General features: G+C 50.7%; 1 protein-coding gene across 2 annotated transcripts in view; it reads left to right on the top strand.

Annotated features, from left to right (window-relative positions):
- TRPV3 (transient receptor potential cation channel subfamily V member 3) overlaps positions 1–22,420 on the top strand; it is a 32,820-nt gene extending 10,400 nt beyond the window's left edge. Inside the window, exons 5-18 of one of the 2 annotated variants that reach the window (XM_013981215.2) lie at positions 24–178; positions 932–1,108; positions 5,211–5,351; positions 7,074–7,354; positions 9,346–9,486; positions 10,756–10,914; positions 11,867–11,968; positions 13,016–13,089; positions 15,528–15,693; positions 17,031–17,097; positions 18,308–18,582; positions 19,833–19,945; positions 21,394–21,473; positions 21,703–22,420. In XM_013981215.2, coding sequence (XP_013836669.2) covers positions 24–178; positions 932–1,108; positions 5,211–5,351; positions 7,074–7,354; positions 9,346–9,486; positions 10,756–10,914; positions 11,867–11,968; positions 13,016–13,089; positions 15,528–15,693; positions 17,031–17,097; positions 18,308–18,582; positions 19,833–19,945; positions 21,394–21,473; positions 21,703–21,797 — 2,026 coding nt within the window. In that variant the 3' untranslated portion in view covers positions 21,798–22,420. Of the gene's footprint in view, positions 1–23; positions 179–931; positions 1,109–5,210; positions 5,352–7,073; positions 7,355–9,345; positions 9,523–10,755; positions 10,915–11,866; positions 11,969–13,015; positions 13,090–15,527; positions 15,694–17,030; positions 17,098–18,307; positions 18,583–19,832; positions 19,946–21,393; positions 21,474–21,702 lie in introns of both variants that reach the window. The other variant, XM_005669116.3, reaches the window with a different exon arrangement.

The following is a 27,894-nucleotide window of genomic DNA, read 5'->3' as shown; positions in this document are numbered from 1 at the left end:
CTGGAAACATGTTTCGGCCGCAGTGCCCACCTGGCCAAGGAAGAGCAGAGGCGCAAAAAGAAGCGGCTGAAGAAGCGCATCTTTGCAGCTGTGTCTGAGGGCTGTGTGGAGGAGCTGGTGGAGCTGCTGATGGAGCTGCAGGAGCTTGGCAAGCGGCGCCGTGGCCTGGACGTGTCTGGTCAGTGCCTGCCTGCTCTGGCAGAGAGTGCAGGGTTAGGGGTACTGCTTGGCTCCGGCTGCCCACCTACCATCCTCTACCCGCTCTGCCCTCCAGCCTTAAATGCTGGGCTGGTGGCTTTGAACTTGATTTTGAGGGCAATGGGGAGCCACAGGAGGGCTTAGATGGGTGGCATTCATGGTCCGGCTACTTTGTGGAGGATGGAATAGAACTGGAGAAGGCTGCTGTTGAGGCAGAGTTGGGACCCCAGCAGCAGGGGGAGGGGGAGCAGCTCTTCAGCCTGTGGCGTTGGCAGGACTCCAGGACGGGAGAAGTGAGTCCAGGGTGGTGCCCTTTGGACTTGGGAGGCTTGATGGCTGGGTACCCATCCCCCGAGCTGTCTTGGGGACCAAGTGAAGGGGGGAGGTGGGGAGCTCTATTTGTAGGCAATGGGGAGGGGAGCCGGTGGGCCGGAGATTTCTGGGTGTCAGCCCTGAGGTAGACGGTGGGAAGCCAGGGAGTGGGTCTCTAATGAGGCTCTGGGCAACTTAGCGGAAGGAGGAACCAGCAAGGGAGCCGGAGGAGAAGGATCTGGACAGGGAGGTGGGGAAGGGAGAGTGTGGGCCAGAGAGGCCAGTGGAGGCCTTGGGGCAGGGTCTTGAGGTCTGAGACTGCAGCCCCCACCCCCTGGCTTCCCCTTTTCTGCACTGGGCGGTCCGAGGGCAGATGGGGCCCTCCCGGTACCCTGGCTCCATCCCACGACCCTGCCTGCAGACTTCCTCATGCACAAGCTGACGGCCTCAGACACGGGGAAGACCTGCCTGATGAAGGCCTTATTAAACATCAACCCCAACACCAAGGAGGTTGTGCGGATCCTGCTCGCCTTCGCCGAGGAGAATGACATCCTGGACAGGTTCATCAATGCCGAGTACACGGAGGAGGCCTACCGAGGTACCTGCCTGCGGAAGGGGCTGTGCGGGAATTTCTCAGGGGGGTGGGGACCACACCAGGCACAGGCATTGCTGTCACCAAAGCCCAAAGCACTTAGCTCGGTGCCCGGCACCTTCCTTCATTCTGCAAACATCCTTGAGCACTGACCACGTGCCAGGCAGTGTCTTTGGCCCTGGGACACAGGAGTGAACAAGACATGAAGGCTACTGCTCTAGATCACGTACTTTAAAAAACTGATCAAAAATGCTATGAAAGGAGTTCCCGTTGTGGCTCAGTGGTTAACGAATCTGACTAGGAACCATGAGGTTGCGGGTTCGATCCTTGGCCTTGCTCAGTGGGTTAAGGATCCGGCGTTGCCATGAGCTGTGGTGCAGATTGCAGATGCGGCTCGGATCCTGTGTTGACCCCTAGCCTGGGAACCTCCATATGCCACGGAAGTGGCCCTAGAAAAGGCAAAAAAGCAAAAACAACAACAACAACAAAAAAAACCAAAAAAAAAACCCCACCAAAAAACCAAAAAACCAAAAACAAAAATGCTATGAAAATAAAGAATTTAAAAATAGGTGTAAATAAAGGTAAAAACCTTTTACCAGGTAATGTCACCAAAAGTGACTGGGGATAGGTGACTTTGGTGTGGATGGTCCGAGAGGTGACATTGGACCTGAAGCCTGCTCGATGGGCAGGATCCAGAACCAGGCAAGAGCAAAAGCCCAAGAGGGAACTGAGCTTGGCAGGCCGAGCCGTGGGAAGAAGGCTGGAGATGAGGTCGGAGAGCGGGGCTGGGGCCAAGCCTGGCAACTGTCAGGATCATTGTCATCATCACCTGCCCCACCCGGGTCTCGGTTTTGTGGTTTCTCTCTTCGGAGACGGGGCATCCGCATGGACACGACGTCAGGCTCCCAACTCGCTGAGCCACAGCGGAAACTCCTTTAGGTGAAATTTTTTGAACGAGTGATAAAGGAAGGTTACTGTCTCTATGAAGGTCTTGCTGCCCTGGCTGCGAATCCTTCCCCCTCTCCTTTCTCGGCCTCCCCTTGCCTTGGCCATTCCTTCTTTCAGGAATCAGCCTCCCACTGGTGAGCTTGTGGGGGGGCAGGGCTGCAGGCAGCCACTCTCTCTGCAGAGTGGGAGGAACCATGTGTTCCTGTCTTCCCAGAAACCAGCCCCCCCTCCACACACACACACACACACACACACACACGCATGTATATAAATATAGAGAGACAGAAAGAGAGGACGAGAAATATATTTGGAATCACTGGTTATCAGGAAGATGAAACTATGAACCTAATGAGTTAACACTTCTAACCTACCAAATTGGCAAAACCCAATAATGATTATATATATATGACACATATGTTTAATTTCTAGTATTTTTTTTTTTGGCTGTGCCCATGGCATGTGGAAATTCTCAAGCTAGGGATCAAACCTGCGCCATGGCAGTGACCCAAGCTGCTGCAGTGACAATGCAGGGTCCTTACTCTGCTGAGCCACAAGAGAACTCTTCACTTTGTATATTGGTTATATATATTTTCTTCTTCTTCCTTTTTTTTTTTTTTTTTGTCTTTTGTTGTTGTTGTTGCTATTTCTTGGGCCGCTCCCGCGGCATATGGAGGTTCCCAGGCTAGGGGTTGAATCGGAGCTGTAGCCACCGGCCTACGCCAGAGCCACAGCAACGCGGGATCCGAGCCGCATCTGCAACCTACACCACAGCTCACGGCAACGCCGGATCGTTAACCCACTGAGCAAGTGCAGGGACCGAACCCGCAACCTCATGGTTCCTAGTCGGATTCGTTAACCACTGCGCCACGACGGGAACTCCTCTTCTTCCTTTTTTTTAATGGCTGTACCTGTGGCATATGGAAGTTCCCAGGCTAGGGGTCGAATTGGAGCTGTAGTCACCGGCCTACGCCAGAGCCACAGCAACGCCAGATCCAAGCCAAGGCTTCGACCTACATTACAGCTCATGGCAATGCAGGATCCCCGACCCACTGAGCAAGGCCAGGGATGGAACCCGCATCCTCCTGGATACTAGTCAGAGTCATTCCGCTTCACCACATCAGGAACTCCCTAAGATGTATTTTGAAATACAGAAATTTTTATGTCAGCAAATATAAAAAAATCAGTTTTGTTTTTTTTATATTTTTGCATTTTGGATTTTTCTTAAGATTTTCCCTTCCAAAAGGTTAGTTATGAACAATTTTCAAATTTTTAAAAATGCTTAGGTCTATTAGTCCACTAGGACTTCATTTTTTTTTTTTTTAAATGGCCACGCCTACAGCACATGGAAGTTCTGGGACCAGGGGCTGAATCAGAGCCACATCTGAGACTGGCCAGGGATCGAATGTGGGCCTCTGCAGCGACCTGAGCAGCTGCAGTTGGATTCTTACCCCACTGTGCCACAGCGGAAACACCCATCAGGACTATTTTTATGGCAGTTCCCCTTGTGGCTCAGTAGGTTAGGACTTGATGTTCTCACCCTGAGGATGCGGGCTGGATCCCTGGACTCGTTCGGTAGGTTAAGGGTCTGGCATTGCCGCGAAGTGCAGTGTAGGTTGCAGATGCATCTTGGACCCGGTGTTGCCGTGGCTGTGGTGCAGGCCTCAGCTGCGGCTGCAATTCGACCCCTAGCCTGGGAACTTCCATATGCTGTAGTTGTGGCCATAACAAGAAAAAAAAAAAAAAAAGACTATTTTTTATGTAAGGCACGGCAGCAGCTCTTTGTAAAATGCTCTTTCTGTTGGAATGTTCTAAAACTCCCTCCCCCCTCCCCCCAGCCTTCCAGTCCCCTTTATCTGGAGGTTCTGTAGGCTCTACCAGCAGGGTCCGTGCCCCTCCTCCCCCTCCATGCTCCTTCTCCCCTGTGCTGTTTCTCAGTTACCAGGGTGCCATCCACCCAGCACCCAGGCCAGAAGCCGGACCTGAGACGCTCCTTCGCCCCCAGTCCCCACAGACCATCGTCAGGACTCTTCTCCTGAGGATCTTTGGCTCTATTAGCTGGATTGTTCCTTACAAGTCTGGGCTTTTTCTAAAGCATCTGCCAATTTCGCAACCAGGGTGCTTGGAAAACACAAACGTACAAAACTGAAACCCTGGTTGTGTCACTTTTCTGCTTCAGTGCCTTCTGTGTCTTGCAGCCTTTAGGATAAGGTTCTAACCTCTTCACCTGGCTTATGAGGCCTTGAGTCCACCCCATCCAGCCTCACTAAATTTATGTGCCCTCAGTTTAGAGGCCACTTTTTTTTTTTTTTTTTTTTTTTTCTTTTTGCCTTTTCTAGGGCCGCTCCCGTCACATATGGAGGTTCCCAGGCTAGGGGTCTAACCGGAGCTGTAGCCACTGGCCTTTGCCACAGCCACAGCAACGCGGGATCCGAGCCGCGTCTGCAACCTACACCACAGCTCATGGCAACGCCGGATCCTTAACCCACTGAGCAAGGCCAGGGATTGAACCCAAAACCTCATGGTTCCTAGTCAGATTTGTTAACCACTGAGCCACAGCGGGAACTCCCTAGAGGCCACTTCCTGAAAGCCCCCCAACCCCTCTGGCTGTGTTAAGAGCCCCTCTGGGTACTACGGCCCCTGCACCTCCTTGCATCACAGCGCTTAGTTCTCAGACTAAGCGCTGAGAACTTTCTGAGGACAAGAATCAAAACTGCATCTGGGAGTTCCCTGGTGGCTCGGCAGGTTAAGGATCCAGTGTTGTCACTGCTGTGGCACAGGTTTGATCCCTGGCCCAGGAACTTCCATAAGCCTTGGGAGTAGCTAAAACCAAAATAACTCCCCCACCCCGCCCTCAAAAAACCCCCAAACAACAACAAAAACCTCTGCCTCCCCTGTCCCGCTGTGTCCTCAGCACCTGGCACCGCAGCACAGAGCAGATGACCCATAAACATTCCTTGCTCGCAGGCAGGAGGAATGAAACAAAGAATGAAGTTAGGATTTTTGGTAGAAGGGCGACACAGACCAGACAGGCGGTTGGTATGGGTCCATGGTTTCGTAAAGGATCCATGCAGGATTCGGAGGCCAGAGAGGGTGTGTCACCCCCTGGGTCCCAGCGGCAGGGCGCCGCTGCTCACCTTTGCTCGGTTTGCTTGGTTCGCAGGGCAGACGGCACTGAACATCGCCATCGAGCGGCGGCAGGGAGACATCACCGCCCTGCTCATCCACGCGGGCGCCGACGTCAACGCCCACGCCAAGGGGGTCTTCTTCAACCCCAAGTACCAGCACGAAGGCTTCTACTTCGGTGGGTGCTGCCTCCGCCCAGGGTGGGGGTTGGGGTCCGTGCGCGGGGAGGAGCGCGGGGCGGGGCTTTTGTGCCTCGGGAGGCGAGGACAGGCAGGGAGCTGGAGACCCTACTGCCAGTCTCTGCCGGCTCCATTGTGTCCGAGGCCCTGGAGGACAGAACCAGGGCCAGGGCCAGGGGGCGGTAGGGGCAGATCCATTCTGAACAGGGTAGCCAGGCGGGACCAGAGAGGAAGGGGCCAGGGACGCGGCGGTGAGGGAGGGGGGATGGAGGAGCCTGCATTCCTGGAGTGTCATCTTGGGGTCTTAGAGGGCCCATAGGCACCACCTGAGCAGCCCTCAGAGATCTGGGAGGGAGAGCAAGGAGAGAACCCTATTTTAAGCCCTAGTTTACCCCGGAGGAGACAGGTTCTGAGAAGGGGAATGACCTGCCTCAGTGTAGTTAAGGAGCTGACTTGGGCATCCTGGCAGCCAGCTGTGGCTTCTGTCCTGCGTCCAGTGCCTCTCAGGATGCAAAAGGATGAAAATTGCTTGACACATTACAGAGTCTAAAAGCAAATGAGTTAGGCTGTCCCTGATGAAAAAAAATTTTTTTTTAAATGTGCAACTTAGAAAGAGTGGATGTACAGTTTTCTGTTCCGCAAATGCATGCTGTCCTATAACCAGTGCTGCGATCAGGACAGGGGACAAACAGCTCCCTGACTTCAAAAACTTTCCTGGTTCAACTTCGCTGTCATCTCCTTCTAGCCCAGGCCCTGACGGATGGCTGAGGACCTATTTTCTGCTCTGTGTGGCTTTCCTGTTTTTTTGTCTTTTTAGGGCCCCACGTGCAGCATATGGAAGTTTCCAGGCTAGGGGTTTAATCAGAGCTGCAGCTGCTGGCCTATGCCACAGCCACAGCCACGCCAGATGTGACCCACATCTGTGACCTCTGCCACCACTGTGGCAATGCTGGATCCTTAACCCCTTGAGTGAGGGCAGGGATCCAACCCGCATCCTTGTGAATACCAGATGGGGTTCTTAACCTGCTGAGCTGCCCAGGGAACTCCCTGTGTGGCTTTTTAATCAGCATGACTAGATGGGTCTGGGTGGCCTTGAGGATGGGGTCTGGTTTAGTCCATTGCCCGGCATCAGATCCTTATCACATGGGATGAAGAGAGGGCACAGGAGGGAGACTGAGGGGGAAGTAGCAGGAGACCTGATGTCGTCTTGGTTCTGTCGCCACTTTGCTGTGTGACTATGTCTGAGTCACCTGCCATCTCTTTTTCTCAGCAAACATTTATTTGTACACCAGGCATGGTTCTAGGGGTTTTTTTTTTGTTTGTTTTTAATTGCCACCACCTATGGCATATGGCCGTTCCCTGGCTATGGGAAAGGCCCTGAGGTAGGAAAAGGCCCTTGCGGCTGGAGGGGAGCCCGTGAGGAGGAGAGGAGGCGATGATGTCGGAAGACGTAGGGCCTTGTGGGCTGTCCTTGGAATGTGAGCTTTTCTTCTGGGTGAGGTAAGCCTTCCTTGTCAACAGGACCCGTCTGGCTGCTGCACTGAGGATAGGGTTGGAGGGCCAGGGTGGCAGCAGGGAGACCAGCCAGGACATCCTTGCCACGATCTGGCTTCAGTCTCCCACCCCCTGCTGAGGTGGTCCAGAGAAGCCCCAGTCCTAGGACGTGGGGGTCCCTGCTCTGGTCCATGGGAGACCCGAGCCCTTGCGTTCCCCTTCCCAAGGCGAGACGCCCCTGGCCCTGGCCGCCTGCACCAACCAACCTGAGATTGTGCAGCTGCTGATGGAGCACGAGCAGACGGACATCACCTCGCAGGACTCCCGGGGCAACAACATCCTGCATGCGCTGGTGACCGTGGCCGAGGACTTCAAGACGCAGAACGACTTCGTCAAACGCGTGTACGACATGATCCTGCTGAGGAGCGGCACCTGGGGCCTCGAGACCACGCGCAACAAGGACGGCCTCACGCCCCTGCAGCTGGCCGCCAAGATGGGCAAGGCCGAGGTGGGCCAGGCTTTGGGGGCAGGGAGGGAGGGTGAGAGGCAGGCTCCCCTGGGGGCCCTTCTGGGTGGCCAACCGCACAGAGCCACGCACAGGCCGGACTTCAGGCCCTAACATGGCTTCTATCTCCTGTGCCGGAACCCCCTCCCCTGTGCCAGCGGAGGGGAGCCTTAAGGCTGCGGTGACAGATGGTTGGTGACTGGGGATCCGTGCATGGATGGCAAAGCACCTGAACTGAGGCTGAACGTCTAACCCTCAGGACTTGCTGCCTCTTAGGAGGACAGGGGTCCCAGGACGTCTGCTCTGGATCCAGAGCCCATGGGCTGCTGCTCCCCGATGTTGGAGAGACCCCAGCCTGTCTATCAGGTTGAAACATTGAGCCAAGTCCCCCGTAGAGTGTGTGGCTGTTCGTGGTCCTTTGTGATGTGGCCAAGAAACTCAAGTTAACAAGGGAGCCTCGGTGGAAACTCGGCTAGGATGGGCTCACATCTCTGTAAAAGGATCTGGAGCCATGGCTTGGTTCAAATTCAAGGTCAGGCCTCAGGTGGGGGTTGGGGTCTTGGCAAAGCTGCTCCTCAGCCTCCAGGCCTCCAGCCCTGGGAGGGGACCGTAGCTCTGGGGAGGCTGCAGGAAGGCACTGGGTGGGTGGGGAGCCATTGAGCAATCCCAGTCATGCCAGCCTCAGGGCCACTGGAGGAGGAGGCGGTGCCCCGAGGGCCTTGGGTCCTGTCCCAGTGCTCAGGGCTGGGGACCACAAGGGACCTTTTCATTCTCCTGTGGGAGTAGGAGGACTCGGAGAACAGCTTTGACAGAGGGGGAATTGTGTGCCTGCCTCGCCCATCTCCTGCCCACCCCAAGGACACAGCTTCCTGGGGGCTTTGAGGAAAGGCAAACTGTGGTTGCAAGTGGAGCTTTCTCTAAGGATGGCTGTGGCATGTGCTGTGTCTGGGGAGATGGCTTCCTGCATGGAGCATGGCCCCTGGTTCCCTAGAGGAGAATGTGCCTCCCCCCATACCCGCCACCCCTGGCCAGTGTCGGGGAGGCACCTGCACCCTTGCTGGCCCCTTCTTTCCTCCGTTCAGTCTTCTTTGGAAACCTTTCTGGATGCTGCCCAAGGTGGCCACTGTGCTGGGAGTGGAGTGACACATGCTTGCGACACAGACCCTGTCCTGAGGCTCTTCTAGGTTGGGGCCCAGGAAGGGGAGCCGAGCCCTGTCTCTAGGAGCTCCCTGCCTGGGCTGTCGAGACAAGGCTCCCGTGCAAGGAAACTCCAGTGGAAGATGGAAGCTCCAGTGTCAGTACTCTGACACTGTTCTCCCCAACAGGACCTTCTTCCTGGACCTTGTGTTGGTGCCCCAGGAAGCTCTGCCCCCATCTTATGGTCACCCGGGGCTCAGCTTTGGGGAAGTGGTGAATTCTCCATCCTGCTTGCACTTTGGAACTGCCCGGGGGAAACTTTACAAGACACCAATGCCTGGGTGCCACCCCCAGAGATTTGGATTGAATTAGTCGATGGTGTGAGATTTTCAAACGTTCCCTAGTGACCCTGACATGCAGCAGAGAGCAAGGCTCACCGACCTCTTAGAGAGTGGGCCCCATGGGCCTCCCTGAGAGGTTGGTGTCTTGCGTCACCCCTTCTGGCCATGAGCAGTGAACCTCCACTGGCAGGATCTGGATGGAGGGGAGCATGGGGAAGCTAGAAAAACATCTAGCTTCTTTTCAAGTCCAGGCCAAACAGAGATTATTTCTCCAAATTGTCAGTGCCTGCATTCTTCCCTGAACAGACTCCCCAGCTGGTGCAAGGATTCGCCAGCTGACTGTGCAGCTCTCTGGCGTGTGCCGAGGGCCTTCAAGCCTCTTGTCTCTGGTATTCACAAGCTCCATCCATCCCAGTGGGAGTCCCCTCCGGGGACCTGTCTGCCTTGGGCGGGCCCAGCTGCGTTGGCCCTAAGCCCCATCGAGTGGTTGACGGTTGTTCGTCTTCCTGTCTCCAGATCCTCAAGTACATCCTCAGTCGTGAGATCAAGGACAAGCGGCTCCGGAGCCTGTCCAGGAAATTCACCGACTGGGCGTACGGGCCCGTGTCCTCCTCGCTCTACGACCTCACCAACGTGGACACCACGACGGAAAACTCGGTGCTGGAAATCATTGTCTATAACACCAACATCGACGTGCGTCTGCCGGGTGGGCCGGGGAAGGTCGGGGGTGGCAGGCTGGGCCTCAGACCAGGGGCTCAGGAGGGCCTGGGAAGACCCCGTGCTACTAGCTGGACGTGTCTTCAGCCCTCATTCCTTTGCCTCAGTGGGCAGGGCGTGGGGGCCAGTGCTGGGGCCACCTGATCTCAGCAGCCATTGTGGTGGGAATCTCCTGGCCCCAGAATCCTGGGCGGGGGGCGGGGCATGGTGGGAGGGTGTTGGTTTCCGTCTTGTTTCTCCCCGACTCCTCCTATTGGTTCTAGATGGTTGGGCTGAGAATCCCCTCTTCCCCAAACCTGAACCCAAACGAGGGTCAGGGAAGAGTGCATGGCAGGAGCAATCAGGGAGGGCTTTCTGGAGGAGGCAAGGAGGGGAGATCCGGGAAGCTGAGGAAGAGAGGGGATCCGCAGTGGGAGGTTTGTGGCTCTTGGTGGAAAGTGAGACAACAAGCTGGATCTTCATGCTTCACATTTTACCAAGACTCGTGCTTCCTAGAGCCTGCCTTGCCTGGGGTCTCCCTTGACCCTCACAGGAACCTGGCTGGAATGGCAGGGATTGAGATCAGCTTTATAGATGCGGAGACTAAAGCCCAGAGAGGGTCAGGGGTTTTCCTAGGGTCACAGAGTGAACAGGGGCACAGGAGGGACCAGAACCCTGGTTGTGGCCCTGGCCCCTCTTCCAGCCTTCGCTCCCCCATAGGCATCAGATCTGTGCTCCTGTGGCATTTGGCTGCTGTCTGGGTGCAGTGGAATTGAGCCTCAGGAGCTGGAAGTGACCCTCCCAACATTTCCGGCCAAACCAGTTCATTGGCCCCTTCCGCCAGGGGCAGTGCTGACTCAGCTCCCTTTGAAAGGAGGGCCTTTTTTTTTTTTTTTTTTTGGCTTTTTGGCTTTTTGCCTTTTCTAGGGCTGCTCTCGTGGCATATGGAGATTCCCAGGCTAGGGGTCGAATCAGAGCTGTAGCCACCAGCGGCCTATGCCAGAGCCACAGCAACGCAGGATCTGAGCCGCGTCTGCAACCTTCACCACAGCTCATGGCAATGCTGGATCCTTAACCCACTGAGCAAGGCCAGGGATCAAACTCACAACCTCCTGGTTCCTAGTCAGATTCGTTAACCACTGCGCCATGACGGCAACTCCCAAGAGCCCTTTGAAAATGGTCGCTCCCTCCCTTTCATCTCCGTGGTGACTGGTGCTGTTGTACCCCCAGAACCGGCATGAAATGCTGACCCTGGAGCCCCTGCACACGCTGCTGCATATGAAGTGGAAGAAGTTTGCCAAGTACATGTTCTTCCTGTCCTTCTGCTTCTATTTCTTCTACAACATCACCCTGACCCTCGTCTCTTACTACCGGCCCCGGGAGGTGGAGGTACACGGGCCCCTTGAGGTGGGGGGCAGGGTGGTCATAGCTGCAGGAGCTTGGAGGCCCCCCCCCCAATGTACTGATGGGGATACGGAGGCCCAGAGAGGCCAGGAGATTTGCATGGGGTCCCTCGATTGTCATGTTTCACGATGGCTTGGACCCTGAATGGTTGCATCTCCAGGGCTTGGTTGAGCTGAGCCCCAGATGCTCAGCCCCCGGCTGACCCCTGCTGGGGGAGGGAGGCAGGATCAGGGGACCCCCGGCCCTGCTCAGGCTCCCTGTCTCCATCTGGAGCTGACTGGGTGTTTTTGCCATGAGGGCCACAGGACGTGGGAGGCGGGGAGGTCCCTTGGAGAAGCATTCCCCCCACTCTGGCTTCGGTTCCCATTCATGATCCAAGGCACAGAGTCTCAGCTTTAGGAGTTCCTGCTGTGGCTCAGTGGGTTAAGAACCTGACTTAGCGTCCATGAGGATGCGTGGCCTTGCTCAGTGTGTTAAGAATCCTGCGTTGCTGCAAGCTGCGCCGTGGCTGTGGCTGAGATTGTGGCCAGCAGCTGCAGCTCTGCTTCAACCCTTAGCCTGGGAACTTCCATAAGCCACAGGCGTGACCCTAAAAAGAAAAAAATTAAAAAAAAAAAAGAATCTCAGCTTTAACTGTGTTGTGGGGCTCTGGGAGTGTCTGGAGTTGACAATGACATGAGGTGTGAGGAGTGGTTAGCACAGGTTGAATCATGCTTTTTGCTGTAGAATTCTGGGTTCCCACTGTGGGAGGGGAAGGCAGGGGCTGGGGGCTGCCATTCCTTCTCTGATTCTGTACGGAGGTCAGGCTTTGTGCCAGCCTCTGGCCCAGCTCGAGGGTTCAGCGTGTGTGCATACATTGTTCCCCCCCAAGAGCTGGTGAGACCCCTGCTTCCTCCCTCCTCACCCCGCCCATCCATTCCTCTCCCTTCCTCCTCAGGCCCTGCCGCACCCCTTGGCCCTCACGCACAAAATGGGGTGGCTGCAGCTCCTAGGACGGATGTTTGTGCTCATCTGGGCCATGTGCATTTCTGTGAAAGAGGTGAGTGTGTCACCAAGCCCTCCCAGATGGGGCCTGAGAGACAGGTGCGCTGACAGCAAGCTCTGCTACTGCCGCGGGGGGACCTCCGGGGAGACACACGCTTTCTAACCTTTAGATTTACATTTAATTACAAAATGGAAATAAATAAATAAGCAGGCTTATCCTACCTACTTCATCCCTCCATCCCTCCACCCATTTGTCCCTCTATCTGCTTTTTATCTCTCTTCCCAGCCCCTCAGTGACCCGTCTTCCCCTCCCCTCCATCCACCCATCCAATCACCTGCCCTCTCTCATCAGCCTGGCTGCTCATTCATCCATTCAAACACCCTCACATCCTTACCCGCAGTCCTTCTGTCTTTATCCACCCATCTTTCCATCTGTTTGTCAATCAGTTGATCCATTCACCCATCCAACCAATGAATCGACAAGTGTATTCTGAATGCCTTCTATATGTGGGGTCCTGGGGAGGGTGATTGGGTTGAGGGGGTTTGCCCTCTTTGAGCTCATAGTCTGGTAGGGGATTTCAGATGGATACAAACATCTAGACATGAAGATACACTGTGAAAGGGCCTGATGTTGGGCTCAGATCTGAGAAGGGAGATGACAGGGGGGCAGCAAGGAAGGCTTGAAGGCAGAGAGATGGCACTTACTCTGGTAGGGCAGGGTTGGCATGAGGTTGGACTGTGGAGAAGGTATTATAGGATAGGTGTGGGGAACAGCATGAACAAAGGCTCAGAGGCTGGAAAGCAAGACCATATTTGGGTGCTGGCAGGTAGTCGTATGATTGTGCTGCTTTGTAGGTTCTGGGGTGAGGATGAAGTGAGGTTAAAAGATGTAAGAAGATTAGGGGGAGCATTGACTCTGATCCTGGGGTTGCCTCTGTCCCCCAGGCACAAGTCCCCTTCCAGGTCCCTCACCTGGGTTTTGGCCGAACCCTTGCATACTCCCTACTCCCTGAGTCGCAGTTCTAGAGAAACGCCTCCACCCCCAGAGCCTCCAGTGAGAGGCATGAAGAGAGGGCAGCTTTTCTTTCCTTTCTGGCCTCAGGGCATCGCGATCTTCCTGCTGAGACCCTCAGATCTGCAGTCCATCCTCTCTGACGCCTGGTTTCACTTTGTCTTGTAAGTAGGTCTGTCCCCTTGGTCACCACCTCCCAGGTAGGGCTAAAGTCCTATCTGATGGCTGCTGTGTCCCTCTGCAATGGCCATCCTACCATGTTGCCCTGTCCCAATCATTCTGCCAAGTCACATTGCCAGGATCTCCTTTCTCCCTTCTGCTAAGACAGGCACATAGATGCCCATGGAGAGGACCAGAAAATGCCAGGTGAGTGCCCACCATCTGGTTGCAGGGACTGACTCCGTCCTGCAGGTGGCACGGAGAAGGTGTGGAGAGGCTTAGCTGTCCTGTTTAGTTTTTTATGAAGGGACGGTCCCAGCCAGTTCCTCCCAGCTGCTGTCTTGACTGTGGCAGATCAGGGCTGGAAGGTACTTGAGAAAACACTGATTCTCATCTGTAAGCATGAAAATGGAGACTCAGAACAGGGAAGTGAGTCACACAGTCACGGGGAGCTTGGGTCATGTCAAAGCCAGCCCTGTTCCCCCGTCATCTGCACCCCAGGCCGGTGCAGGATAAACTATCCTAGGCCCCAGCCAGAAAGCCAAGGTCAGCAGCTTCTCTGAATGAGGTCATGTGCAGCTGACATCAGAGGATTACATGACCCCTGTCTCTAAAGAAAAGGAGGCCATGTGAATGGAACAGAATCTGTGATTGGGATGAATCATATTGGTCTCCGTGGCTCTGTAGACCCCATCACAATCCCTCTTATGTGCATTTGGGAGGCTGGGTCTGTAGGAACTTGAATTTTGGTCTAATATTTCCTACTGCCTATTAATGGGTGTTTTGTTAAGTATATACCTGCCTTCTAGCAGCACAAACCAAGTTCTCCATCCCTGTGGGCAGGTGAGGGGCCCAGAAACAGCAGTGAATGGACAGGCCAGGTGCAGCACTGCTCCTGATGCAAGTCATGTGTGAGCCTGTCACCTTTGAGAAAGTCTGATGATTCCAGAGAACAATCTGTTTGTATAGCCACTGGCTTTGGTACAGACAACAGGCACCGATGCCTTGTCCTGCTCCTCTGCTTTTTACTCGTTTTGTTAGTGTAGAGGAAAATATAAACATGCTTCCTCATTTCAGCCCCAAATGCACCAATCACCCCCAACATTTGCTTTTGACTGCACAAGACAATCAGGGTTGCCTGTGTCCTAACTCTTTTTTTTTTTTTGTCTTTTCCAGGGCTGCACCCATGGCATATGGGAGTTCCCAGGCTAGGGGTGTAATCAGAGCTGTAGCTGCTGGCCTATACCAGAGCCCCAGCAATGTGGGATCTGAGCCACATCTGCGACCTACACCACAGCTCACGGCAATGCCGGATCCTTAACCCACTGAGCGAGGCCAGGGATCGAACCCGCAACCTCATGGTTCCTAGTCGGATTCGTTAACCACTGCGCCATGACAGGAACTCCTGTGTCCTAACTTTAACTAGTTAGATATTTTATGATTGCAGAGACTGCCTGATGTCATAAGCAAGAGTTTCTATCTGGATGTCTGCCTAACTGATGGCGTTACATACTGTTTAGGAGTAGATTTTGATTGTGTATGTTTGGTATAAATTAAACTGCCCTTTAAAATTTTAAACTGTAGTATAATACACATAATAGAGAAGTCAAACCGTCTTAACCATTTTTTCTGTACACTTCAGTATTGTTTTCTTTCTTTCTTTTCTTTTTAGGGCCTCACCTGTGGCATATGGAAGTTCCCAGGCAAGGCATTGAATTAGAGCTGCAACTGCTGGCTGTGCCACAGCCACAGCAATGCCAACTCCAAGCTGCATCTGCGACCTATGCCATGGCTTGCGGCAACGCTGGATCCTTAACCGACTGAGCGAGGTCAGGGATTGAACCCGCATCTTCATGGATACTGGTCAGATTCTTAACCTCCTGAGCCACAATTCGGTACTGTGAAGTACATTGATGTAGTTGTGCAGCCAGTCTCCTTTTAGCATGTCGATTGTACAGCATATATTGTAGTTTTTTAAAAAAAAGATTTAAAAAAGTTGGTTATGGGAGACTTTTGTTATGATTGGCTTTTGCGTATAAGACATTGTCGGCGTTTGTCATTTTGGTTAAAACTGCAGTCCTTCACTGCACCCTTCAGTCTACCCCAGTCGGTGACATTCAGAAGTCACGCGGGTGATTTAAAGAACATACAGCCTCCTGGGAGGCACTCTGGGCCTTCTGAACCAGCATCTTTTGGCCCCAGGGATCTGTGTCTTTAAAAAGTCCTTGTCAACTTCAGTCCGCCTACCGCTGGCCCCGACTTGCATCTGGCAGTGCAGTCGGCAAGGCTGGATTTTAGATGTGGTCAAGCAGATCTGGGGCTGGTCTGCTTCGCGCCAGCCACCCAGGGTAACCGTTTAAGGGATGTTGGGGGATTTGGTTCTCTCTGCCCTGATGCTGAGGAGAAGGAAGTAAGGCCCTTGTCTCCTGTGTCTCCTGAACAGTTTTGTCCAAGCTGTGCTTGTGATACTGTCTGTCTTCTTGTACTTGTTTGCCTACAAAGAGTACCTCGCCTGCCTCGTGCTGGCTATGGCCCTGGGCTGGGCGAACATGCTCTACTACACGCGGGGGTTCCAGTCCATGGGCATGTACAGCGTCATGATCCAGAAGGTGCGTTGGGGCTGCTGAACATCAGAGGTGGGCGGGGAGGACCCTCAGATGGGGAGGAAATGAGGCTTGCCCAAGGGACAGGCCACGGCTCTTTCTCCCAAATGCCATGATCTCCCTAGGCCTTTGGTCAGGCTCTCTGGGATGGGGGGATATATATATATGTATATATATATGCACACAGATAAGTTTTTAGATATGTTTACCATATAAAAATGTGTACCATGCAAATTACAAATAATAATAAAATATGCAATGCTTTTTGCTGTGACTTCCACATGGCTGGTTGAGTCTTACAGAATAATTTTGGGTGAACTCTCATCTCTGTGGCTAACCCATGGTTGCAATTGACAAGTGAGGTTTCTGCCAACATAAATGTTGCTTGATGCTTTCCTTGGCTTTAAGGAGTGAGATGAAAGGAAAACAGTGAAGACTTATGTTGGAACTGCACTTGTTGTCAGTGATGTTGAGCAATGTTTGCTGACCTGGATAAGAGGTTTCAAATACTAGAAAAACATTTCCTTAATGTTTTCATGCTCTTCACAATGGAACAGCTAAAGATAAGACGTAAAATTGAATCTGCCTTGACATTTTTATCCATCACGGTCCTAAGTCTAGCTCTAGACAGTCAGCAATCTCTGATTTGCAGCACTTAACCAATTTCCATGGTGTAAATATTCACACCATGATTTCCAGCTCCCAGCCTGACATCCCTGAATACCGAATTGGGAAGGGGTGCACATTCACACGTTATTATTGCTTTTTCTACTGCATGGCTATGATAGCTGTAAATAACCTTAAAAGTCTAGATAATTGTAAAATGTAGCCAAGTCATTAGGAAGTGGTGAGTTTTGAATATTTATTCTCTTTGTTTCTAGTGTCATTTATTTAACGATAAGTTTACATAATGTAATTCTTAGACATGGCTGCGTTTGACAACCAGCTCAGAAAATTCATGAGTGTGACAATCAGCTCTTGTGAGCTGGTACCAGCTGGCTCCAGCACACCACAGCCCCCAGGAAGTGTGAGGATTCCAGATGTAAGATTCTCTAGGAAGGGTGCTGGTGTACAGCCTGCATCAGCAGGGACAGAGACAGACTGTGTTCTAGGACGGAGGAGGGCGGAGAACAGGAACAGAAGACAAGTCTTTCCTGGGGAGGTGGGCCCAGGGCTGAGCCGTAGAGGGAGCAACAGGAGGATCGGGCCTGGGGCACAGGAGAGTGGCCCCAGTGAGGACGTGGTCAGGGTGTGAACCTGGAAGAGGGTGGGAAGCGGTCAGATCAGTGTCCAGTGAAAATGTGCTCAAACCTGACCCTTGAATCATGTTTCTTTCTTTGTAGGTCATTTTGCATGATGTTCTGAAATTCCTGTTTGTATATATCGTGTTCTTGCTTGGATTTGGAGTAGGTAATGGACTTACAAATGATACTAACCTTATACCGATGTCAAAAAGCACACAGGAGCCTCGGCAGCAATTCTGTTGGCCACCAGTGAACGCATACTGTGCTTCGCGTTTCCCAACCATCATCTTTTTACTTCTCTTAACATCTTGACCCAGAGGGAATCATCATCATCCCTGGTCATAAGGGAACCGAGGCTTAGAGACTCCACGATTTGAACTGGTCCCTTTTATCCATCCACGCCGTGTGCTATGCCTCCCACCTTTACATCCATCATCTTATGTGGCCCTCACAGCCTTGGATAGGTTTGACGGGTGTTTTCAGCCCCATTTTACAGATGGGGAAGCTAAAGTTGGCAGAAGTTTGATTGATAAAGTAATGTGGCAAGGTAGTCTCCAGGGGTCCTTGACGTCAGGGTACTGTCACAGTTTGCTGCAGATCTATCTCTTAGGAGCTTCTGGTCTGCTGGCTACCAGGGATGGAGAACCCCTCTTAAAAACCTCCTCATTTGCAACAGAGGGAATAGCACAACCTGATTTTATTTCTAACCTCTGCCTTAAGAGACATGTTTTTGTTTTCCCATGCCAGTTTTTTTTTTCCCCCAGTCATCATTGGCATTTGAAGTCAGGCAGCTGTTCCCATCTGTCTGGTACCTCTTCTGGGTCACAGTTTGCTGATTTATTTGCTCCTTCCCTAGCTTGTTTATTCTTCCATCCATTTGCTCATTATTTTGATCACTCATTCATCTGTCCCTTGAGCAGTGAGCTGTAGTGCACTGGAAAGAAGAGAAGAAAGAGCCCCAGACCTTGACCAGAGATCTTGCCACAGAGCCTCAGGAAGAGACTCAGGACTTCCCTGTCTCGGGGGAGACAACTTGGACTACAGGAAGCTGGGAGTTCAAAACTTGTTGGGGAGCCAGGGATACACATAGATTATACTTTGCAATTCTGCAAGCCCAGGAGTGATCAAGGGCTGATCAAGGGGCAGAGAAGGGAGAGAAGAGTTGGGGCTTTGCTAGGCAGGAAGGGCTTTCTGTAGGAGGTCAAGGCAGACACCAGCCTGATGAGGCTTCTGGAGGATTTGAGTGAGATGGAATTTAAATGGCTAGAGAGGAGGCAGCAGGCCGGCAGTATGTGTGTGGGGGGCATGTGTGTACGTGCAAGTATGCATGAGCTTGTCAGATAATTAACCAGAGAGCCTGTGTTATGTCCTCCCAGCCCTGGCCTCTCTGATTGAGAAGTGTTCTAAGGACAATAAGGACTGCACCTCCTACGGCAGCTTCAGTGATGCGGTGCTGGAACTCTTCAAGCTCACCATAGGCCTGGGTGACCTGAACATCCAGCAGAACTCCAAGTACCCCATTCTCTTCCTGTTCCTGCTTATCACCTACGTCATCCTCACCTTCGTCCTTCTCCTCAACATGCTCATTGCCCTGATGGGAGAGACCGTGGAGGACGTCTCCAAGGAGAGTGAGCGCATCTGGCGCCTCCAGGTGAGCTTGGCAGAAACCCTTCCGCCGGGGCCTTCCCAGGGGCTCGGTGGTTCAGCACATGGCACCAGTGGCTCTGGGTTGGGGCCTGGGAATCTGCGTAAGCTCTCTGTGGTTGGCCAGGTTTGAGGAAGCTGGGTTCCTGGAACAAAGGCTCTAGAGAGTGTGCTTGACAATAACATGCATGAGAAGAACCCAGGCTTATGGGTGCCTTCTGCTCAGAGTCAGTGGTGTGATATGCGGATGCTGAAGTGTGGCCTCGGGTTGTATTAAGAGGAGCATAGAGTATGAAGCAGTGGAGGTGACAGCTCTGCTCTTCTTCACTACTCCTCACATGCTGTGGGCCTTGTACACGGAGGACATCAACCCACAGGATAGTTCAAAGGTAGTGACCAGATTTGGGAGAGAACTGGCGATCATGCCTCACAAGAAATGGTGTTGGAACTGGATTGAAGAAGGTGGAGAGTTTCTTCAGATATCTGCAGAGCTACTTCCTTCTGTGGCCTCAGAAGGCAGACAGGACGATTATGGGGCAAAGATGCAGCAAAACTTTGATGTGATACAAGGAAGTTACTAATTATTAGGGCCCTCTCAGTTGGATTGTTGATAATATTCAGGAGAAACTGGAAAAATTATTCCCAGGAAAATTGCATAGGGGATGCCAAGCCCGAGATTGGGATAGGACTGCACGCTGTCTGAATCTCCCTCCCCCTCCTGGGATCCAGGGTCCTAATATTTTCAGTTAGAAAGCTCCTGGACTTCCAGAAACATTTATTTTTAATGTGAATTTTTTTTTTTTTTTGGTCTATTTAGGGCTGTACCCATGGTACATGGAGGTTCCCAGGCTAGGGGTTGAATTGGAGCTGTAGCCGCCAGCCTATACCACAGCCACAGCAACACAGGATCCGAGCCATGTCTGCAACTTTTACCACAACTCACAGCAATGCCAGATCCTTAACCCACTGAGCGAGGCCAGGGATTCAACCTGCGTCCTTGTGGATACTAGTTAGATTTGTTTCTGCTGAGCCACGACAGGAACTCCTAATGTGATTTTTAAAACAATTTGAACACCTTTCCCAAACTTACTGGGTTTTCATTTTTGAAAGCTGGATCTATGCGTTAAGCATTCCCTGTGGGTAGAGTGGGCTATTTGGTGGTGTGTGTGCACGGATGTGGGCGCATCCACACTCACATGGAGCTATGCTCCTGGGCTGACGACTCAGCGACACACTCAAGCTTGTTTATGTCCCCAGAGAGCCAGGACGATCTTGGAGTTTGAGAAAATGTTACCAGAATGGCTGAGGAGCAGGTTCCGGATGGGAGAGCTGTGCAAAGTGGCCGAGGAAGATTTCCGACTGTGTCTGCGGTAACGAAGGGCGAAGGGCCCTTTGGTGGTGCTCTTTGGGTGGGCGAAGAGAGATGAGTTGGTGAATGGTAGCAAAATGGTGCTGCCATTTGCTTGCCAGACCAGGACCATGGTCTGCTCTGCCTCCTCAGAAGATGGAATTTGCTTTTTCGGGGTCTTTGGCCCTGGGACAGGCTTCCGGAGCCTCAGAAAGGAGCTGGGAGAGACTCTGCCCCTTTGAAGCTGTCTCCATGGCCGCTTTCTTCCCAGTGTCTGGCTTAGAAGAGATTCGCCAGCCTGGCACTGTTTGTCCTTGTGTCTACCCTGCACGGGTTCATGTGACATGGGACCAGAGGCACATTTTGTCACGAGCAAATGGAAAGCGAGACAGCTGCTTTCGACAGATGTCAAGTTTCTTGGTTTTTGAAAAGTACCTGCATGTGCCCTGACCGTCTTTTTTGATGGGTCCACCTTTTCCTGCCCTCTGTCTGACCGCCTGACCCTGCAGCCCACCTGGGAGTATAATTACACCTTAACTTATTTCTCTGAATGAAACTCCCACCCCCCAGGAGCCATCATTTTGACTATGATTGTTACCCTAACAAATATCTTTAATTTCAACACCTTCACTTTGGAGATGGTCTCTGAATGTGAACTTCAGCAAATCATGGTCTCCAGTTACAATCCAACACCTGAAAGCAGCTCTCTCAGGCTGTTTCAGGCTATTCTGTCTGCAGATGCCGCCCATGGCCTTTTTATCCATTTCTCATGCTGGCTGGGCTAGACGTAGGGTGGACTGCTACACACACATGGGCTGGTCTGGCAGCCAAAGCACAGTGGGAACAGCCATGAAATGTTTTCACGTATTCTTAAGGACAGGAAAGACATTGCTGGCATATGACATAGGGTGGGAGAAGATGCTGAGGTTGACATGAGATAAACCAATAAAAGGCTGGCTGAATAAGGTAAAGGACTAAGCGGGGACACTGAAGAGATGGAAAGAGATGGGTTACACTGTTCACCCTTTGGGGGTCTGAACCCTACTAACCATCTTCCTTTAGTGCAGCCTCAGCTGGAACTGAACTTGGACAAATTTAATCCTCAGGCCCTCACATCTCAGCCCAGGCCTCCTCTTCTCCCTCCTGCCTTCCCTCCCTCCCTCCCTCCCCTGGGTCTGCCTCTCCTGAGTTGGGCACAGCCACCGCTAGCTAGAGATGCCCCTTTATACCTCTCTGATCTTCTGGGTCCCACACCCCGGGAGGAGGCTGATGCTGGAGGCCTAGGAAAATGGGGACTCAGGCAGGTGTCAAACCCTAACAACACTGGTGTGACCAAGAGGAGCAGGAGTGCTCCTGATCCTTGGAACAGACCGAAGGGGAGCTGTGGAGGACACCCCAAACACTGTGCTCTTTGTTTGCATTTAATGAGGTGTAGTTGGTAAGTAGTGAGAATGATTCTCACACTCACAGGATCAACGAGGTGAAGTGGACTGAATGGAAAACTCACGTCTCCTTCCTCAACGAAGATCCGGGGCCCGGGAGACGGACAGGTACCGATGCTGTTGGGAAGCGTGATGCCCACTCCTGTCTGGCCACGTGACCTCGGGCAAACCAAGTCTGAGGGCCCTGATTTGCCCCCAAATGCGAGAATGGAATCAATCCCTTCCAGCATTATCATTTTATAACTTGAGTTGGAACAACTTCTCAACTTCTCAACCTGGAGGCACATCTTGCAGAGTGCTATATTTGTAAAATAGTGTTTTGTTTTGTTTTAAGCAGATTTCAACAAAATCCAGGATTCCTCCAGGAGCAACAGCAAAACCACCCTCAATGCATTTGATGAAATGGAAGAATTTCCAGAAACTTCAGTGTAGAAGCAGGACCTGGAGCTGTGGGCGTATGGGCCATCCGAGGTTGCAGGCTGGGTCCTGGACTTGGTGCAGAGGGCTTCGCAGAGTGATGGAGCCTGGCTGCCCCCGCAGAGATGAGGAAAGCACCCTCATGCCTAGTCGGTGGTTGAATGGAGGGGCAGGTGGCAGTCTCTCTGAGTGGGGAACACCTTGGGTTTTGTTATTCGGCCAAGAGTTTGTATAAACCCACAGCCAGCAGTCCTGAGCCTGGGCGGTTCCAGGAGTCCCTGAATCCTGAGTGAAGTTCCTATGTTCACCAACTGCCGGTCCATGTGGCTAGGAGAAATGGTGGCAGGGCAGGGGCCTGAGGAGCCCAGGGAGCAGGGAGGGGGGGGGTCTTTCTTTTGCCAACATCTTGACAGCCCCCAGCCTCAGTCCACACATTCTACCATCTCCCCTACTGTGACGGGATCTCCTGAATTTCAGGGACTCTTGATCCCATCCCAGAATGTGCGGGGGACTGAGTTAAGCCGGATATCCTGGAGTCAGGGGGGAATGAGAGCTTCTGGAACCTTGGGGAGCCGGAAAGCATTCTTGGAATGAATAGCCTTGGTATGTCAAGGTTCAAACTGTCTCTAACTGAGAGACGTTTTAAGTAGCATAATTAACGCAGGGTTTTTCTTTTCAATAGCGAAAGGTCTTTTCAGTGTTGATGGAAAATTACTTCCAATGAAGTATGATTTATGTAATTTTAAAAGCTGAGAAACAGATTCTAGGATTTGGAGTTGGATGTAAGTATTATATACTTGGCCTCAGGGTGGCCAGAGCAAGGACCAAAAACTTTTCGTTATGCAGAGAAAAGTCCACACAAGGCACACCAGGCAGGGCCTGCCTGCCATCTGGGTGAAAGATCTTGGCTGTTTTTCTTGTCCCAGCTCAGCAACCGTGCATGCCTCTGAGCTGGGATCGTGGCTTCATCTGAAACAGAAATAGCAGCTGCTCTATTTATATGGTCTTGAATCTCAGAGGTTACTCATATATCAGTGTTTCTCATTGGAAGAATTTAACAAAATACCTGAAATGCTCTGATATTAAGTATTTTTGTTAACTGTGAATTTTGAAGCAGAGGAGAAGGCGTGTGAGGAAGGAGCATTTGCTGAGATCGGGGCTGATTTTAAGATCCTCATTCTTCCCTTGAAATTACAGAGTCACTTTGGGGGCAGAGGTAAAGAAATAGTCCAGGTTACTAGAGCTTTAACAGACAGAAAATCTACCCTGCCTTGGATATCTGATAAAAGATTCATGTGGGAATTTTTGAGATGGAATTCTAATGATATTAACCACCATGCATTGTAATTTTTAAATGGCACAGAAATCATTTTTTTTCAGATGGCTTGGTTATTGGCTAGTTAATCTGCCTTGAGGCAGACTAAGGAGTATGGGTCGAGCAGTTCACTCTTGGCCCATTTCTCTGTTCTGGGCTGCATTGTTCACCAGCTCACCTGGAGGGGTAGAAACTTGGCCTTTGTGCCCCCCGATGGGCTGGGCCAGGGAGGTGGAGGATGCAGCCTTAGAAAGGTGCAATCTGCAGCAGCCCCTGTGCTCCCAGCTGACCCAGGGAGCCAAGTGCTCTGCATTGTAGTGGTCAGACCAAGCTCACGTGTGAGCAGGGGAGGAGAGGGCTAGGCACGCTCTCTGGAGAAGGGAGGATTTGGGGGGATTGTCACGGAGGCAGGAGGAGCAGGTGTGTTACATGTGGGCAGAACTAGTGCCAAAAGTTGGGAATTTCAGGGAGAAAGATTTTGGTTCAGTATAGGCCAGCAGCTGCTTGAGATATTGGGGAAGCTGAAGCAGAAGCTGGTCGAGCACATATTAGGGATTGTGTCAAAGGTCACAATCAGTTGAACTTGAAGGTCCTTTCACTCTGGAGATGAGCATCTCATATCTGGAGCTACCTACCTGCATTTATCTGGAACATCTGTCTTGGTTTGAAGGCAGCTGTTTGGTCCATAGCACTGTGGAGCTGGGAATTCAGAATTATTTTGTTTCGGATGTGAATGGATAAAGCTGTGTGGCTCTCCATTTCCCACTTGAACAAAAGCTGGGAGGTTAGACAGACAGGAATCAATAACTGGATCTTTGTCTTCTTACACATATGGAGACCTGCTGTCTATGGATCTGGATGGCATTTGTTGGCAGGACCATTTTCTGTACTGGATTGTCTTCCTAACAGTGGCATTCCCCAGAGGCTCTCAGCCTAGATGGTCTCAGCCTAGGTAGGTTTATCAAGGAAAGCAGTGAGTCAAAGAGCACTGGTTTTAAGGGACCAAGTTCTCTTATTTTATACCTGGAGACAAAAGCTCCAAGTCTTGTTTGAAGTCACGCAGGAGGTTGTATCAGAGCTGTCAAAGCTGGAGTATTCTGGCTCTGGACCACAGATTCTGCAGGACTTTTTTTTTTAAGCACAGTGATTGGCAAATTTGAGTCTCCCTTTGTGGCTAGCAGAAGTTAGGAGGCTAGGGATTTTTGCTCAGATGACTCATGTTAGCAATCTATATTGTCCCTATGACAGGTTTAAAATTCAAGTGTGGGAGTTCCCGTCATGACTCAGTGGTTAACGAATCCAACTAGGAACCATGAGGTTGCGGGTTCGATCCCTGCCCTTGCTCAGTGGGTTAAGGATCCAGCATTGCCGTGAGCTGTGGTATAGGTCGCAGACATGGCTCGGATCCCGCGTTGCTGTGGCTCTGGTGTAGGCCGGCGGCTACAGCTCTGATTCGACCCCTAGCCTGGGAACCTCCATATGCCATGGGAGCGGCCCAAGAAAATGTCAAAAAGACAATAAATAAATAAATAAAATAAAATAAAATTTGAGTGTGTGCACACAGGTGTGCAGGAAACCATCCCCCCCCGCCCCCCGCATACACACACCGTGCCATACTGAATCCATGGGTGTATCAGGACATCTTAAATAATTCACATTTCAGTATTTTAAGGGGAAAGTGTTTTCCAGGGATGAAATCTCCCACGCTCAGATTACAGTTTTGGCTGGAAATTTTCCTGTAGCTAAACTCTGCCTCAGGAAGACCACATGAATCTAGACATTATGTGATATATCTGTTTGGAATACAAATGGTGCTTGCCTTCCTCCCTGGGCTGTGGGAGAAGGAGTTCAAGGCTGTACTGTGAAGTCACTAAGCTCTTGGAAGGCTCCTGCCCAAGAGCCCGGTGTTACTGACCTTCCTTTCCTTCCTCAAGGCCTTGCAAACCCTGTCCTTTTGCTCTGGGCAGGGCCCCGGTAGCTGGGTCGTCATCTGGGCCTGTAAACCGTACTTGATCTCTGCGTTGATATACATGTTTTTACTGTGATCTTGGTCCCGAACATAGAATTGTCACCTTGTTCTCAGTGAATGTACCTGATCCTTGCAAATTCCAATTTACATACTTGTTCTTAGTGTTTTGTGTGTGTGAGGGTCTGTGTTTGAGAAAGAAGTCATAAATGTAGTAAGAACATTGTAGTGCCATTGCAGACATGCTTTTATGATTTCTAATAAATATTTATTTTGCCTTGTTATGATCGTGTTTTATCCTTGTCTTAGGTGTGCCACTTTGAAGACTGACTAGACACTCTCGGGTGTTGCTTAACACGAATGGATAAAGGGAAGGCCGCTTTTGAGAGTGAAAGCATTATTACCAGTTCCAGCTCAGGGACAGAGTCAGCACGCTAGGACATGCTGCCTTTGTGCAGTGTTTACATTTCAAAGTGTGTCATGTCCAGCACCACTTGTGAACCACTCAACCACTCTGGAAGCAATGTGAGTAAAAGGAGACCTAGAGATCTGAAGTGACGTGCTCAAGGAATCAGAGTCTGAAAATGTTATAGGTTCAGGCCATATGACCATGAACAAGGGGTCCATCCATCACGCTTGCTGGCTCTCAACTTACTTTCTCTTTCTTGGCCACACCTGTGGCATGCAAATGTTCCTGGGGCAGGGATGGAACCTGTCCCACAGCTGCAACCAGAGCTGCAGCAGTGACTGTGCTGGATCCTTAACCCACTGATTCACAAGGGAACTCTCCAACTTACAGTCAAGGGATATAAAACTGTGGCTCCACTTGGAGACCAGGAAGTATAAATCCCTCCTGTCTATCTCCAGGACCTTTATAAGGAGTCAGGAAGGGATGGGTAGAAAGAGCTGCTATTACCATCATTATTGCCCAACATACATGTACATGGATTTTTCACTCTTTTGAGTTATTTCGAAAGAATGGCAATTCTCAACTTGAATGCCAAAATGCCGCTATGTACTGAGGGGCTGCAGAGCTTGCAAACAATTTGTTAGTCAGTGATATGCTACATTTTGTCAGTTATTTACATAATCCAAATAATTCCCAGAATAACATCCCTCAATGGGATATGTCTTCCCGAGTGGCGAGGAAATGGGACTTGTATAAAATCCACATCCCAACTTAAACAGGCTTCAGCCTATAATCTAGGAAGGTGCCATCCATGGAGACATTCTGGGTAGACTGATAGAGAAATGGTGGAAACCCTGTCACAGGATATATTCTGGGGGTGGGATGCCTCGGTCATCGAGGACGAAGAGTTTTATGGCTTTTGATATTGTAAAAAATTACCCACCAAAAGGCATTTTGCATTTTTTTAGCTTTTAAGATTGTATGATTCCCTATTTATAAAGCTCTTTTATTCATACTGATTAAATTAACACACAGTTTTGTAGATGGTTTGATGACTATTATATCTCCATTTAATAGATGGGGAAATTGAGACTTGGAGAGAGATGGAATAACAGGTAAAGGGCACAGTGCTTTTCTCTGGGCCAAGGATCCAGATTCTCTGAAGTGTACTGGTACGTGCTAGTCCAGGAGTGTCAACAAACTTGTATAACAGAGTATTGTAGCTCAGCCTGAGTCACATTTAAGAATAAGTGTCATCCAGGTAAAGGTGCTGGGGGTGGTGGTGAAATAGGGTTTCAATACGAAGGAACAACATGGGCCAAGATAGTAGGGAACTTGGTACATCTGAGGATGGATAAAGGGAAGGGAAGGGAGAAAATTCCAAGTGGAAGGGCCAGTCTGTGTAAAGACATATAGGAATAAAACAATATGTAGCCAACTGGAACAGAGAGGCCCTAAAGGCCAATAAGTCTAGTGAGGTTGTGGGGAGGGAGGGACAGATCATAAAGGGCCTTTTGTGTTAGGAATTTGAACTTGAATAATTTATTATTCTGTGTGTGCTAGGCACTGTGCTAAGTACTTCCATGCATTAGTCCACTTAATCTTCACGGTAATTCCATGAGAACGGCACTATTATTGTGATTATCCCCATTTAAAAAATGAGAAAACTAAATCTATTGGAAATAATCAAAATAAAACCGAAAGTGGCTAAAGCCACACAGCAATATGTTATAGACTTTTAAAAATCACATCTAACTCAAGAAACTCTAGCAACTCTTTAGAAACTCTAAAGAGTATAAATACTGAGTCATAATGAAACAGAAACAGACTCAGGGACATAGAGGACAGACTTGTGGTTGCCAAGGGGGAAGGGGGTGGGTGAGGGATGGACTGGGAGATTGGGGTTAGCAGATGCCAACTATTATATATAAAACGGATAAACCACAAGGTCCTACTGTATAGCACAGAGAACTATATTCAATATCTCGTGATAAACCATAATGGAAAGATCATAAAAAAGAATCATTTATACATATATATGTGTATAACTGAATCACTTGGCTGTACAGCAGAAATTAACACATTAGAAACTATACTTCAGTTAAAAAATTTAAGAAACTGAGTCAGAATTACACTTGATAGAAGTAATCAATACAAAAACTAAAACCACAATGGCCTAAATTGCACATTATGAATTTTGTAACTAACTAAAATTGATGGAAGAACAAAGTGTTTTTGTTAAAATATGTGTCTGGAAAAAATTGACCCCCCAAAAGTTGAGCCTGGACACAGAACACAAAGGAACATTCACAGTGGGAGAAGGAAGCTTGGTAAAATTTGTAATATACAAAATGGATACATCAAACTTAACTACCTAATTCAGAAGGAAGGGAGTTTATTCCAACGAAAATCATTTTGGTAA

This window comes from Sus scrofa, chromosome 12 (assembly GCF_000003025.6).
Source record: "Sus scrofa isolate TJ Tabasco breed Duroc chromosome 12, Sscrofa11.1, whole genome shotgun sequence".
Lineage (NCBI taxonomy): Eukaryota > Metazoa > Chordata > Mammalia > Artiodactyla > Suidae > Sus > Sus scrofa.
Note: the sequence above shows the minus strand (reverse complement) of the source record. Positions and strands in the feature narration are given on the sequence as shown.